General features: G+C 60.2%; 2 protein-coding genes across 12 annotated transcripts; one reads left to right on the top strand and one right to left on the bottom strand.

Annotated features, from left to right (window-relative positions):
- Positions 1 to 5643: 5643 nt before the first annotated feature.
- LOC128136282 (sigma non-opioid intracellular receptor 1-like) lies at positions 5644 to 9673 on the bottom strand. Of its 11 annotated transcripts, XM_052775563.1 has the most exons (6): positions 9180 to 9673; positions 8165 to 8365; positions 7535 to 7627; positions 7145 to 7214; positions 6541 to 6717; positions 5644 to 6138 (listed from the first exon to the last, which is right to left on the bottom strand). In XM_052775563.1, the coding sequence occupies exons 1-6, from the start codon at positions 9409 to 9411 to the stop codon at positions 6093 to 6095; spliced, it is 819 nt and encodes a 272-aa protein (XP_052631523.1). In that variant the 5' UTR covers positions 9412 to 9673; the 3' UTR covers positions 5644 to 6092. The 11 variants fall into 11 exon arrangements, with proteins under 11 accessions (XP_052631523.1, XP_052631519.1, XP_052631515.1 ...); XM_052775559.1 differs by having other exon boundaries at positions 7145 to 7627; XM_052775555.1 differs by having other exon boundaries at positions 6541 to 7214; positions 7347 to 7627.
- Positions 7940 to 12847, top strand: LOC128136284 (uncharacterized). Its single transcript, XM_052775566.1, is given in 6 exon segments — positions 7940 to 8214; positions 9881 to 10052; positions 11004 to 11060; positions 11539 to 11661; positions 11796 to 11823; positions 11826 to 12847. Coding segments are annotated over 6 exon segments (966 nt in total). The 5' UTR covers positions 7940 to 7957; the 3' UTR covers positions 12155 to 12847.
- The last annotated feature ends 1761 nt before the right edge of the window (positions 12848 to 14608 follow it).

Here is a 14608-nt window from a genome sequence, read left to right as displayed (position 1 = left end):
TCACAGCCCAGTGCAAGCTGAGTCCTGCCCTTTCCCTGGAACACCTTGTGGAAACAGCTGCTGGCCACAGCTGTGGTGGGAGCTGGCTTTGCTCTTGGGCTCCACAGCCCAGGCTGAACCTCTGCCGCCTTCACCACATCTCTTTGTGAGGAAAAGCTGCTGCTTCTGGGCTTTCCAGCTTCCCCACGAGCATCTCTGGAGAAACTGCCCCTCGTCCTGCCATGGTGCTGGTGACCCCCTGGCTCCTCGCACCTGCCCTGGGGCTGCCGGTGGCACCCAGCATGGCACAGCATCCTCACCAGGGAAGCTCTCCTGGAAAAATGATCCCCTTCCCTGGGAGAGCAGGGCAGCTCCCAACCCCGCAGAGCCCCTGGGCACTGTTTATCTTTGCGCAGGAGATAAAGCAGCTGTCAGCCATCCCATTTCAGGGCTGGACAGTTGTAGCTCGCCCTGGCCTATCCCATCCTGCCGCAGCAAGGGTAGGGACCTTCCGGCGCTTGCCAGCCCCCCAAGCATCAGTTTGTCAGTGACTGGCTGACGATCCTTCTGAGTTGCCCCTGGGAAGATATGACTCAGCCCCATTTCAGGGGGACCCACAGGGCCAGCTGCCCCCTGGGACTCATTCCACAGGTCCCCATCACACAGGGCTCCAGCCTCCCCTCCTGGTGCAGGTGCACTGCAATCCAGGGTGCTGGCACCCTCTGCACTGGGCCATGCCCCATTCCCTGCACACTGGGGCAAGGAGGGAGCCAGAGCTGAAGGCTGGGCTGGGTGGGATGAGTCGGACATGGTGATGGGTGACGGGACTTCTCCATGGCCCAGCAGGAACCCAGGCATTCGGGGAAGCTCCCCTCCTCCAGGGCAGAGGGGTTGGGGTGCTGGGGTCAAGGTGTCACCCAAGGGTGGGGGACATGGCTAGGCTGGCTAGTGGCAGCACTGAGGTCTGCATGGGGTGCAGCATGTCCCATCGCTCTGGGCATGACCACCAAGGGACCCAGCTCAGATGGACCAGCATGACTCAGTTCCTCCCTAAAGCCTCCACAGTGACAGCAGCAGCTCTGAGGCTCTGCACATGTGTCATGAAGTGTGTCCATGCTCAGGCTCTCCCCGGGGCAGCAAGCAGGGCCATGTCCCCTCCACCCTCCTGCTCAGCATCTTTGCACTGCTGGGGTCTGATGACACTCCTAGCTGGAGAGAAAGAGAAATCCCCCAGACAAATGGCTATTGATGGCTGCGGTGGAGGCAGCACAGATAGATACTGGAGGCATAGACGGGCACGGCATACAGCGGAGCAGATTGAGAGATACTCTGAGCAGAGGGATACCGCAGGAGGAATCAGGAGATAGATTCTGCGGGCTGATCAATACCCACTGCATGTCGAGGGACAACAAGATAGAGCGAGCTGCAGGGGGAAGGTGTTTGGTGGGCAGCAATGTGCATTTGTTCTGGTGATGGCTCTGAGGAGCTGCTACTTGCAGTCGCTTCAGCTGGGGCTTGGACAGAGCCGGACCCACAGTGCAGGTGCCCGTGGCTGAGTATCCTTGTCCATCTCCGGCCACCCCGCAGGGCTTTGGTGTCCTTTGAGGTGCCCTGGGGTCCCACCTGGTCTCTGGGTACCAAAGGGTGCAGATCTGTGTCCTGGTCACATCCTCTGGCCCTGCAGGGATGTCCCTGCCACCCGTGGGCATCTTGGAGGGTGCCGGGCATCTGCATGTGGGCAGCCAACAGGGAGAGGGGCAGCTTGAGCATGAGCCCTGGCCCTGGTGCATGGACTGTGCTGGAGCTGGGTGATTGTGGATGAGTTCCTACCCCATGTTTCAATTTCTACATGTGAACCAAATGATGGCAAGCTGCAGGGAGCTGAGTCTGTCCAGCACAGACATGGGCATGGATGGGTCTTGGAGAGGAGGAGTGGGAGGAAGGGGCAGAGGCAGCAAAAGCCTGTGGGACACACCGTGTCCAGGACCCATACCTTGTCTGCTGGTCACTGGGGGCACTTACCTGATCTGTAAGAGGCTGCAAACACCCGCCCCAAAGGGAAGGGCTGCTTTTTGTGACCCTTGCATGCCTGGCACTGTTCCTGCTCAGTGCTGCGGTGGGGACAACCCCTCCCACCGCAGCAAAGCATCCAGGGCTCCTGTGTCCCAGCCCAGCTCCCTCCCAGTGACACCTGTCCAAGTCACCCCGTGCTGCCCAGTTTCTCTGCCAGGCACATCCCAGCATGGGTGGGGATGGTGATGTCCTGGTTTCGGCTGGGATAGAGTTAATGTCTTTCTAGTAGCTGGTACAGTGCTATGTTTTGAGTTCAGTATAAGAATGTTGATAACACTGAAGTTTTCAGTTGTTGCTAAGTAATGTTTAGTCTAAAGTCAAGGATTTTTCAGCTTCTCATCCCCAGCCAGCAAGAAAGCTGGAGGGGCACAAGAAGTTGGCACAGGACACAGCCAGGGCAGCTGACCCAAACTGGCCAACAGGGTATTCCATACCATGTGATGCCACATCTAGTATAGAAACTGGGGGGGTGGGGGCAGGGAATCACTGCTCAGGGATTAACGGGGCGTAGATTGGCAGGTGGTAAGCAATTGCACTGTGCATCATTTGTATATTCCAATCCTTTTATTATTACTGTTGTCATTTTATTAGTGTTATCATTATTAGTTTCTTCTTTTCTGTTCTATTAAACCGTTCTTTTCTCAACCCACGAGTTTTACTTCTTTTCCCGATTTTCTCCCCCATCCCACTGGGTGGGGGGGGCAGTGAGTGAGCATCTGCATGGTGCTTAGTTGCTGCCTGGGTGTGGTGGGTTGACCCTGGCTGGGTGCCAGGTGCCCACTGCTCTATCACTCCCCCTCCTCAGCTGGACAGGGGGGAGAAAATATAACAAAAGGCTCGTGGGTTGTATTGGCTTTGTGTGGCAAGGTTTTGGTAGCAGGGGGGGTTACAGGGGTGGCTTCTGTAAGAAGCTGCTGGAAGCTTCCCCTGTGTCCGACAGAGCCAATACCAGCCGGCTCTAAGACGGACCCGCTGCCGGCCAAGGCCGAGCCAATCAGCGATAGTGGTAACGCCTCTGTGATAACATTTTTAAGAAGGGAAAAAAAGTTGGGACAGACTGAAACAGCAGCCGGAGAGAGGAGTGAGAACATGTAAGAGAAACAACCCTGCAGACACCAAGATCAGTGAAGAAGGAGGGGGAGGAGATGCTCCAGGCGCCAGAGCAGAGATTTCCCCTGCAGCCCGTGGGGAAGACCATGGTGAGGCAGGCTGTCCCCCTGCAGCCCATGGAGGTCCACGGTGGGGCAGACATCCACCTGCAGCCTGTGGAGGACCCCACGCCAGAGCAGGTGGGTTCCCAAAGGAGGCTGTGACCCTGTGGGAACCCCGCGCTGGAGCAGGCTCCTGGCAGGACCTGCGGATCTGTGGAGAGAGGAGCCCACGCTGGAGCAGGTTTTCTGGCAGGACTTGTGACCCCGTGGGGGACCCACGCTGGAGCAGTGTGCTCCTGAAGGACTGCACGCCGTGGAAAGGACCCATGCTGGAGCAGTTCGTGAAGAACTGCAGCCCTTGGGAAGGACCCACGTTGGAGAAGTTCATGGAGAACTGTCTCCTGTGGGAGGGACCCCACGCTGCAGCAGGGGAAGAGTGTGATGAGTCCTCCCCCTGAGGAGGATGAAGCGGCAGAAAATAACATGTGATGAACTGACCGTAAACCCCATCCCCGTCCCCCTGTGCCGCTGGGGGGGGTTGGTAGAGAATCCGTGAGTGAAGTTGTGCCCAGGAAGAAGGGAGGGGTGGAGGGAAGGTGTTCTGAGATTTGGTTTTATTTCTCATTACCCCACTCTGGTTGATTTGTAATAAAATTGAGTTAATTTTCCCCAAGCTGAGTCTGTTTTGCCTGTGATGGTAATTGGTGAGTGATCTCTCCTGTCCTTATCTCGACCCACAAGCTCTTTGTTATATTTTCTCTCCCCTGTCCAGCTGAGGAGGGGGAGTGATAGAGTGGCTTTGGTGGGCACCTGGCATCCAGCCAGGGTCAACCCACCACATGGGTCAAGATAAGGACAGTTTAATAAAGCAAAAGCAAAGGTTGAGCATGAAAGCAAAGGAAAACAAATGATGTTATTCTCTACTTCCCATCAGCAGGCGATGTCTAGCCACTTCCTGGGAAGCAGGGCTTCAGTACGCGTAGTGGTTGCTCCGGAAGACAAAAATGCCCCCCTTCCGTCTCCCTTTACTTAGCTTTTATATCTGAGCTGACGTCATATGGTATGGAATATCTGTTTGGTTAGTTTAGGTCAGCTGTCCTGGCTATATCCCCTCCCGAGGTCTTGCCCAGCCCCAGCCTGCCATTATGGGGGGGGGGGGAAATGTTGGAGAGACAGCCTTGATGCTGTGCCAGCACTGCTCAGCAGTAGCCAAAACACTGGTGTGTTATCAACACCTTTCTAGCTACTGATGCAGAGCACAGTGCTATGAGGGCTGCTATGGGGAGTATTAACTCCATCTCAGCCAGACCCAATACACTGGGGTTAAACCACTGACAGGTGAGAAAGGTATCCCTGGCGCAGCCCTTAGCCCGGATGGGGATGCAGCCAGGCTGGGGGGGGGATCCCCTGCCCATGATGGAATTATTGACACAGGCACTATGGAAAACACTGCTGAGATTGTTCACACTAATGTTATTTAGCAGCAATATTTCTGTAATAAAAGAAATTAATGAGCAAGAGAAAAGACCTGTCCAGAGCTTTGATTTTCTCATTTTAATGGCATACTTATTTACTCCCACCAGTGTGCCCATTGGATTTTCATTATACAGCCTTCGCTGTAAGTGGAGTGGTATTGATATGAGCTGCTGAGTTAGCGCCTTCCCACGCAGGCCAGTGCGGGATTGCTCATGTTCCTCAACAGGGCCCCAGTAAACCCCAGGGAATGGGCACGGCATGCCCACACACATGCACATACACAAATGTCCTACCCATATGTGCCCAAGCACTCACATGTGTGCAATTGTTCTGACTGTATGGACAGCTGCCCAATTGTTCTACCTATATACATGTGTACACACACATGTGCACACCTCCCCACCTGTCCTGCCTACACCCACCTGCGAACTGTTCTACCGATACGCAAGCACACACCAACACATGCCCAAATGCCCTGCCAAGACACACACAAACCCATCCTGTTTTGCACCTATACACGTGCATGCGATCTGCCCGCCAGCATGCACACACAGACATACACACACAGAGCCTATAGATCCTGTGATTCCCTCCTGTGCCTTTCTCACACCGGGGGGGGATGCGCGTGTCTGTGTGCGTGCATCTGTGTAAACCTCTCAAGGACCACCAACCCACTAGGCCTGGGTCCGTCCACCCCCAGGGCCGCACGCCCAGCATCGGCACCGTCTCCAAAAAGGATAGAGCCCCCTCGGACTTCCGGGTTCCCTGTGGAGGCAGGGCCCTGGCACCAGCCCAGGCTTTCAGATCCCAGCAACTGCAGCGGAGAGAGGAGTAACAGCACCATCTCCTGCCAGTCCCTGGGAGCTGAGACAGGCCTGATACTGCCCAGCACCGCACCTTCTGGCTCCCAGGACCCTGGGCAGGATGATGCCAGCTGCCCGGGGACACCTATCTGTCCCCAGCTGCCAGCAGGACCCCTGCTGAGCCTGGAGGCGGCCAGATCCAGCACCGTTCCCCATGGCAGGGGCTCAGCACGCTCCACAGACTCTCCCAGGGATCCAAGCAGGTGGGATGAACAATTTTATTACGGACATCTCTTTTTGGGTGGCAAATTAAGAAGTAGCCCGTGTATGGGGCTGCCAGTTGGCGGGACAGGGACAGTCCGGGTTGTGGGAGGAGGTACATGCTACAAGCCTGGTGGCTGGGGACACACTCATTAATTTGGCAGCAGCGCAGAGGCGAAAGCCCTCCACCAAGCAGCGAGCCTGCCTGGGTCTGGCCACAGGGCTGCGAGCGGGGTCTGCAGCCAGGCTCAGCCAGGGAACCACGGCACTCCCTCAGTGACCAGGACTCTGCACCAGGAGCTGAGCAGGGTGGCCATCCCTAGGGGGTCTCACAGCCAGGGGAAGTGTTTCAAGGGGCGAGATCCCGTCCTGAGCTAGTACAGAGGTTCAGGCACCTGCAGACACTAGGTATGTGCATAGACCAGAGGCCACACAGAACAGGCTCTCAGTTAAAGTGACAGGTGGTAGCTTTCCCCCTTGGGGGGGACTGCAGGGAGGGGGACCGTGGGGAAAGGGACCCTCTTCCAGCCCCAGCTATCCCCTCGGGCAGATGACATGCAGGGGACCAGGAGGACCTCCAGCACAGAGGCTGGGCATCCCCTCACTGCTGGGGGGTCCCAGCGCAGATCCCGCCCTGTGCCAGGGGGACACTGTGTGCTGCCAACCCATGTCAGTGGGGATGGAGCCATGGGAGATGCTGCCAGCTGGACACAGTGCCCTGCACTGCCTGCAGACCTGGCAGCCCACCAGGGAACCTCTTGGCCGACCTTTACAGTGGGTGCTCTGGCCCAGCTCACCTTGTGCACCCTGCCCCGAGGGGCATGGTGCAGCCTGGCTTGTGCCAGCATCCTCCTCCTGATATCTCGGGAGCTGAAGAAATTTCGCAGGGCCCAGGGACAGCCAACCCCAGCCCCTCTCCTGCTGCACACCGGGGGCACACAGCGGTGTTCGTACCCCACAAGGCGACTCCAGCCCTGGGGGATGGAAAAGCAGGACATGGCTCTGCTTGAAAGGGGGGACAGGCAGGTAGTAAAGAGAACTGGTGGTCTGCATTGCAGTGACTGCCATGGTCCCTCTGTCCTGGTACCCAGCTGGCCCATGGGGAAGGACAGAGCAATTGGGGGGAGGCATAGGGGGTCTCCTGCTGCCTCTGATAGAGCCTGGGGAGGAGGAGGAGGAAAGGGGAGGAAGGCTGGGAGGAGAGGAGCCAGCTGTGCCCAGCAGGGCACCCCAGTGAGCCAGGCTCAGCAGCCCAAGGTGCTGAAGAAGGCATTGGCTTCCAGGAGCAGGCTCTTGGCGTAGACGCGCAGGGTGTAAAAGAGGGTGACAAAGTCCTGAGCGCTGAAGAGGGTGTCAGCCAGGGCGAAGGCAAGCGTGGAGGGGATGAAGCCCCGGCCGTACTCCACCATCCAGGTGCCTGCGCTCCACTGCACCGACGTGGCCTCTCCCGCCTGGTGCACGATGGTGTCCCCTGCCAACACACACAACCAGCACAGCTCCCAGCAGCTGCCCCATATCGTTCCCAAAGAGATGGGTGGGACCAGGACCTGCAGGGCTGAGCACCCCGGTCTGCGCACCCCAACCCCTCCCCAGTCTTGCTCACTTTTCTCTTACTGGCACCCACTAAGATGCTGGGATGTGCCCCAGGGGACACAAACTGCCCCATCCTGAGCTCTTGGCTTCTGCCAGCTGGAAGGAAGAGGCTCTGCGACAGCGGAGGACCAGCCCACAGAGCAATCATGTCCCAGGACATGGACACAGCCTGCAGGGCGCCGTGGCTGCTGCGCTTACCTGGATAGTAGATCTCACTTCTGGTGGTCCCTTCCTTCCACTGCTGGAAGGTCCCTGAGATGACGGTGTTGGAGATATCTGCCCAGTACCGACCTGTGGGAGGACAGGCAGCACCGGCTTAGAGCATCCCTGCCAGGGACAGCTCAGGAGCCCAGGTCTGAGCCACAGAGGAGCCCTCTGGGGGGAGAAGGATGCCAGCCCCGGGGCCTCAACACACCAAGGAGTGCAGCTGGGTCTGGTACCCAGGCTGCCTGTGTGACCAGCCACATCCCAACAGCCTGAGCTGCTCAGTGTCCTTAAGCTCCATTGTTTCCAGCATGTTTGGCATTTGCTCCCTGATGAAGCGCTGGGAAATGCGATGCCCGCCACCACCTGCCAGCTGGATGCAGAGAGTCCTGGCCATGTGGCACGGCATGGCACAGCATGTGCTGGGACCTGCAGGCATTGCGGAACACTGCGGAGGCTGGTCCTCACGTGGAGGGTGTTTTCCAGCATCGTGCTTTCCATCCAGAAGTGGAGCAGCAGGCTCCCTGCCCCAGGCACACCACGGCTGGGGCAGCTGGACCTGAACAAGCAGGGTGGAAAGAGCTCAGAGAAACCCCTTACCTGCCAGCCCTGTCTCCTGCTTACCTGAGTGGCCCCCGGTGTCGACGGCTGTCCCAAAGAGCAGCACATACTCGGTGAGTGAGGCATGCAGGAGGCACATGGAGCCCATCCACCTGCCTGCATTCACGAACACCCACTGCAGGTCTTCATCTGGCAGGATATGGCCTGGGTGCTTCTTCCGTAGCTCCACGATGATCTTGGAGAAAGCCAGCTCGTGGTCCAGCCCTGCAGCACCCGGGGTCACCATGAGTCTCTGGCACGAAGCAAGCCCTGCTGGCCCCCCCCTTGAATCCCCTCCCCAGCCACAGGGTCACAGCACATCCTTTGAGGGGTCTCCCTAGGGGAAATGTCTCCTTTCAACAGCCTTCCATCCCCATGGCTGCAGACCCAGCCCCGCTGCCTCCCCGGATGCTGATGGAGGATGTGCAGCACCGAGCACTCCAGCCCTACAGCCTATCCCAGGTGCTGGGCTATATGGGGGACCCAAGCAAGGTGACAGTGACCCTGCCCTGGTGACATGCAGCCCCTCCGCTGTGACCACACACCTTGTACCCTACAGGGCCAGCCCTCCCCTCCAGCCCTAGTTGGGGGGTTGGTTCTGCCCCTGACCCACTTGGGGCTTGGTTCCTTGACCTGGACCAGCCCCAGCACAGAGGGAGCTGCCTTAACCCCAGGTTCAGCCCCAACAGGGCTGGGTGATCCTGCTGCCCCAGGCCCCATCCCTCCTTCATTCCAGTCCCATTACCCTACCCCAATCCCCCATCCCAGTTCCCCGGTACTGATCCCTTCCCGATACTGGTCCTGCTGCCCCAGTCCCAGCCCCCTGGCCCCTCCCTGACCCCAGTCCCATTCCCCCCGTGATCCCAGCCCCCCTGTATCAGAACCTCCTTGATCCCGCATCCCTGCTATGGGTCCCTTCCCCAGCCCAGGCCGCTGCCCCCCCCCCCCCCCAGTCCCCGGTTCTGCTTCCCGCTCCTCGTCCCCATCCCTCCTCGGTCCCGTTCCCCCCGCAGGCCCCATCCCCACGGGCGGCGCGTACCCGCGTGGTGCCGGGCGAGCTGGGCGATCTCGGCGGGCGTGAACTCGTACCGCTTGGAGGTCAGCCAGCCCCGCAGCCCCTGCAGCACCAGCGCCAGCACGCCCAGCGCCAGTCCGGCCCGCAGCGCCTGCCGCAGCGCCCGCCGCCCCGCCGCCCCCATGCCGCCCGCCGCCGCTCTGCCCCGCCGGCACCGGGACGGGGAGCGGGACCACCCCCGCCGCGGCCAAGCCATGCCCGGCCGCGGGCGGACCTGCTCTAGCAGGGCGGGGCGGAGCGGCGGCGGCTCTAAGGGGCCGGTCCCGCAGGGCGATGTTGATGCTGTCGCCGGGGCTTTCGGGACAGCCGCAGCATGGAGCCGCTGGTGGGGGAGGAGGAAGTGGGGGGCGGCTGCTTCCGCGCCAGCGGTACGGCCGGGGCTGCCTCCCTCCGGACCCCTGGCAGAGCCCAGCTCAGCCGCAACCCGGGAAGCGGGGGCTGCGGGGACCCTTCCTGCCCGGGGGGGGTGGCAGCGGGGAACCCCCCCGGACTGGGACAGGGAGGAAGGGGTGAAGCTGGGGGGGGGCTGGGGGCATAAAATAGGGTGTAGACCCTCTTGCAGGGTTATCCGAGGAGGGGGCATGGTGGGTGGGGGGTGCCCGGCCCGCGGAGGTCTCCCTCCCGCGTCCCTCCCTCCCTGATGCCCCGCTCCTCTCTCCCCACAGAGCAGCACCAGCATGCTTGTTACAACCCGCTGCGGGATGGCTGGGTGCTGGTGTCGGCCCATTGGGTGAAGCGCCCCTGGCAGGGGCAGCTGGAGAAGCTGCCCCCGAGGACGTGCCCCTCTGGGACCCCAACAACCCCCTCTGCCCTGGGGCCACCCGGGCCAACGGCAAGGTACCGCCGGGGACTCAGGCATCCAGGCTCTCCCTGCCGCCCTGTCCCCCCCTGACCCCATCTCTTGCCCTGGCAGGTGAACCCTCAGTACGAGGGCACCTTTGTCTTCCCAAATGACTTCCCTGTGCTGCAGCCTGATGCTCCTGAGCCTGGTAACTTCTGGGGGGAGAGCAGGCTGCTGGGGACCCCCAGGCTCAGGTCCTGGGGGGGCTGTAGGGTAGGTTACAGGGGCATGGGTGCTGCCCTGGTCCCCTCTCCCTCCCTGCTCTCTGTCCTTCACCAGGTGACAGTGATCACCCCTTGTTTCAAGCAGCAGCAGCCTGGGGCATGTGGTGAATACCTCCATGGCTCTAGGGGGTCCGGGCTGTGATGACAGCTGGGACCCGTGGGATGAAGCAGGACTGAGCCCACACCCCTCCTTGCGATGCCTGTTCTGTGCATGCCTGCTCTGTTTTGGGGGATTTCGGGGGTCTCATCCCTGTTCAGCTTCCCCTGTCCCTCTGTGACGCAGCAGGGCCACAGGGGGCCCTGAGGACACCCTGCAGCCCAGGCCACGTGTGTCTCCTCTGCAGCAAGGTGATGTGCTTCCACCCCTGGTCGGACCTGATGCTGCCCCTTGTGTTCCCAGCAGAGATCTGGGCTGTCATCAACACGTGGGCAGAGCTGTTGGCCAAGCTGGGTGCCTCCTACCCCTGGGTGCAGGTCTGGGGCTGGTGGGGGATGCCCTTCTCTCCCTGCCCCAGGGGGCTCAGGCGGAGGTGGGAGGCTGGGGCTGGGGGCTCTGGCAGCACCCGGGGTTGGGACCCTCCCAGCCACATGTGGGTCCCTCATCCCCACCTTATACCCCACTTAGCCTTTCCAGGCGGGTGCAAGGCTCCACTTTCCTGGTGCACTGGGGACACCGTGGCAACCTGGGACTGGGACCTGCTGGCTGCACCTCTTCCTCCACAGATCTTCGAGAACAAGGGAGTGATGATGGGCTGCTCCAACCCATACCCCCACTGCCAGGTGAGGGTGTCCCACCTGTGACCTGGCTTAACTGCGAGTCCCTGTGGGTGACCCTACAACAACAAACCCAGGCGGAAGATGTGAACAGGAATCACCCCCCTGGTCCCAAAGCTTTCTGCAGCAAGGATCCCTCCATACTTGTCCTGTCACCTCCCCTCCTGGGGACCATCCCTTGCGGCTGCCATATGTTGACCTCTCTGCCTGGTGGCAGCATGGACCTGCAGACGGGCAGCATGGCTGGGGCACCCCTGCAAATGGGGGGTACTGGCACCCCACATGGGGTGGCATGGCTGGATCCTCCCAGCTTGGCAGGGTTTAGGTGTGTGTGGGGGCTGTGGCATGAGCCCAGAGCGCCCAAGGGATGGTGAGGCACTGCAGAGGGATGTGTTGGGGTCTCTGGGCTGGGTGATGGGGCAGGGTGGCATGGCAGGGGGGGTTAGGTAGGTAACCTGGCCCTGCACCCTGATGTCCCTCCCAGGTATGCGCCAGCAGCTTCGTCCCAAACGAGGTGCGCCTGGAGGACCGGACCCAGCAGCAGCACCTGAGCCAGCACAGCATGCCCATGCTGCTGGAGTATGCTGAGCAGGAGGCTCGCTGGAAGGTGAGTACGTGGCTTGGCTGTCATCTCTTCCCTGGGAGCTGGATGTGTGCTGGGGTGGGTCCCCCAGCCCCCAAAAGCAGAGCCCCTGGGACGTCGGGGCTGCGTGTGTCCCCATTGAGCACAGTGTCCCGCAGGAGTGGCTGGTGGTGGAGAATGTGGACTGGCTGTGCCATACTGGGCCACCTGGCCCTTCCAGATCCTGCTGCTGCCCTGCCGCCACATCCGCCGCCTCCAGGACCTCTGCGAGGGCAAGAGGGACAGTGAGTGGCTCCACACCCTGCCAGCCCCTGTCCCATGTCCTTTGGGCTCAGCCTTCGTTAGGAGGCAGCTCTGCAGCAGCCTCGCTGGTGCCAGAGGGTCCATGTCCCCCTGGGGTGCAGGGCTGCTTGGGTTTGGCTTGGGGGGGATGGGCACCTCTGTTATGCCAGGGCAGGAGCTGTGTGTCCAGGTGCAGGCTGTACTGGTGGGGGGACTGTCATCCTTTCTGGGGTGATGAAGCATGTGGTGCCCCATATTTTTGGGGTGCTGGCTGATTAGGAATGGGGGCTCCTCCTGCTGTGTTGCTCAGGTTGTCTGCATGGATGGGGGGGACTGGCCAGTGCATCCCTCCTGCCTGTCACTGATGTCCACCCAGGGAGAGGTGCTGAGGGTGACCTCCCCCCCAGCCAGGTATGCCGCCTGCCCTCAGTGGGGGCTGACCAGCTCAGGGTGCAGCTCCCCGGCACTCTCCTGCAGGCCTGGCCTCCACCATGCAGAGGCTGTTCATCAAGTGCGACAAGGCACACTACAAGTGGAGGGCCAAGGAGATGTCGTGACAGGGAGCAGTGGAGCCAGCTTTGGGTGAGGCCGGGGAGAGGAGTCAGCTGGGGGTGGTGACAGCTGAGGCCTGGGAACTCATGTCACTTGTGAGCCCTCAGGTCTCCCAGCTTCTCCTGAGCCTTGTCATGGCTGGTCCTGGCTTGGGGACTGGTTTTGCCTGTTCAGGTACCCCAGTCCTAATCCTGCTGCATCACCATGCACTCTGTCTCCTTCCCCATCCCAGGCTGCATCTTCCTGCCTCTGCAGCATGCTCCTACAACCACTAAAGGGCTCACCCTCCTCCCAGTCCAGTCTTACTGGTGGGGAGTGCTGCCTGCCCCGTGGAGGGGCACAGCCCTCCTGGCCAATAAAACCTGGAAGCAAAGTGCCTCTGCCTGTGCCCTGGTGACTCACAGCCTTGGGTGGGAGGTTTGGGGGCTCTGGTGGGGACCCCCAGCTGCTGGGGGGGATAACACTGGGGGCTGCAGGGGATGTGCCAGCAGCCCCATGCCACTTGCTGCTGTCCCTGTCTGTGCGTTGCCTCTTCTTCCTCCCTGGGGGGAGCTCTGCGCCTGTCTCTGAGCGCTGCAGGCTCGGGGAGGAGCTGGAAGCAGGGAGTTCTTTCTGTCCAAGGCTTAGTCAGCTCCTGGGAGAGGGCTGAGGCCTGGCAAACTCGCTGCATGGAGGCTGCTGGCAGGAATGCCCGGCCCTGGAGCTGCTCCTCTTCCTCGTCTCTGCCTGGGGCTGCAGCCCTCATCCTGCGTGCTGCGGGTACCGGGGCTGCTGGGATGCAGTGAGGGGCTGGTTCATTGCTAGCCCAGGGGCTGCCAGGGGGTCTAGCTTGGCTCACTGTGCTGCAGTGTCCCCCCCCCAGTACCCACCCCATGGCATGGGGCAGCAGCAGCCCCATCCCTGGGCTGGGCTGGGGGGATGCTGCAACCAGCTCTGTGCTCTGCCCCACCATAGCCCCTTCCCCCAGGGAAGCCCCAGGGCCATGCAGGGGTAGGTCCCAGATAGTGATGCTCCACAGCTGATGTGGGGGGATGCCCAACGCCATCTGCCATCACGTCTTCGCACAAATATTTTTTATTTGTCACTGAAGAGCCATTCTCATAACTCCTTAACGAGGCCCCTATCCTCCTTGTCAAGTCCATGAGTGGTCTCCTGGGTGCTAGAAGTATTTTGTGAGATGGGAAATGCTCTCCTCCTACCTACAAGACCATAATTTGTGGGGAGGGCCATGTCCCCCCTGCCCCATCTGTGCATCACTCCCCCATCCCCACTCGTGGGCAAGGGTGGGGGCTGGCCAGTGTGAGGCTCAGGACCAGGCTGGTTGCGGCCATCCTGGGTGCTGGTCCCATCCTCCTCCCCGATCACCACATCCCAGAGCTCGTGAGCCATCCCACCCCCTGGCTTCAGGGCTCCCAAGGTGCCCAAGGGTTTTGGGGAGGAGGCGGTGGGTTTTGGGGTGACCCTTGAGCTTGGAGCCATTGTTGCATGCAGCATCCCCCCTGCATGGCACAGGGGGTGCCCAGCTCAGAGTCTGGCCTCTTGCAAACCAATTTCTTCCTTCCTGGGACAGCCAACACCTGGCCAGGCTTTGCAACCATCCCTATCGCAGCCCCCATCCCTTCTCATCACAGTAAGTGCCTTCGTGCCAACCTTCCATCTGCCTGGCTCTTCCCCAGGGCCCTGGAAAAGCGGCAAAGAATTGGCTTAAATGTGAGAATCCAGATTGGGGTGATTAGCCACTGAACCAGTTGTAACAAAGCAGTAAGTCAAGCAGTATTAAACTTTACAGTTGCTGTCTTTAAAAATGAGACTCTTGCTCTAATAAATCAGAGCAAGTGGGATTGTAAATATTGAGGCAGGATCCATATTGCTTAATTAAACAGCATCTATATGAACAGCCTGTTTGTTGTGTTGTGATTTAGGATGGAGGCTGGGGAGGCAGCATGTGCCGAGGAGCGTGGGTGCATGTGCCAGGATGCCCTCCCTGGCAGGTAGCAGCCTGCTGGAGTTTAGCTGCTGCTAAAATAGCTCAGAGATGGCCTGAGATTTTTAAAAATTTTTAATAAAAAATATTTTTCCCCCCCCAGAAAGCATCTCCTGAAAAACTCAGGGGGGGAGTCAGCAGCAGGTGGAGGAG

This window comes from Harpia harpyja, chromosome W, assembly GCF_026419915.1.
Source record: "Harpia harpyja isolate bHarHar1 chromosome W, bHarHar1 primary haplotype, whole genome shotgun sequence".
Lineage (NCBI taxonomy): Eukaryota > Metazoa > Chordata > Aves > Accipitriformes > Accipitridae > Harpia > Harpia harpyja.
This window is presented reverse-complemented; position numbering and strand designations above follow the sequence as displayed.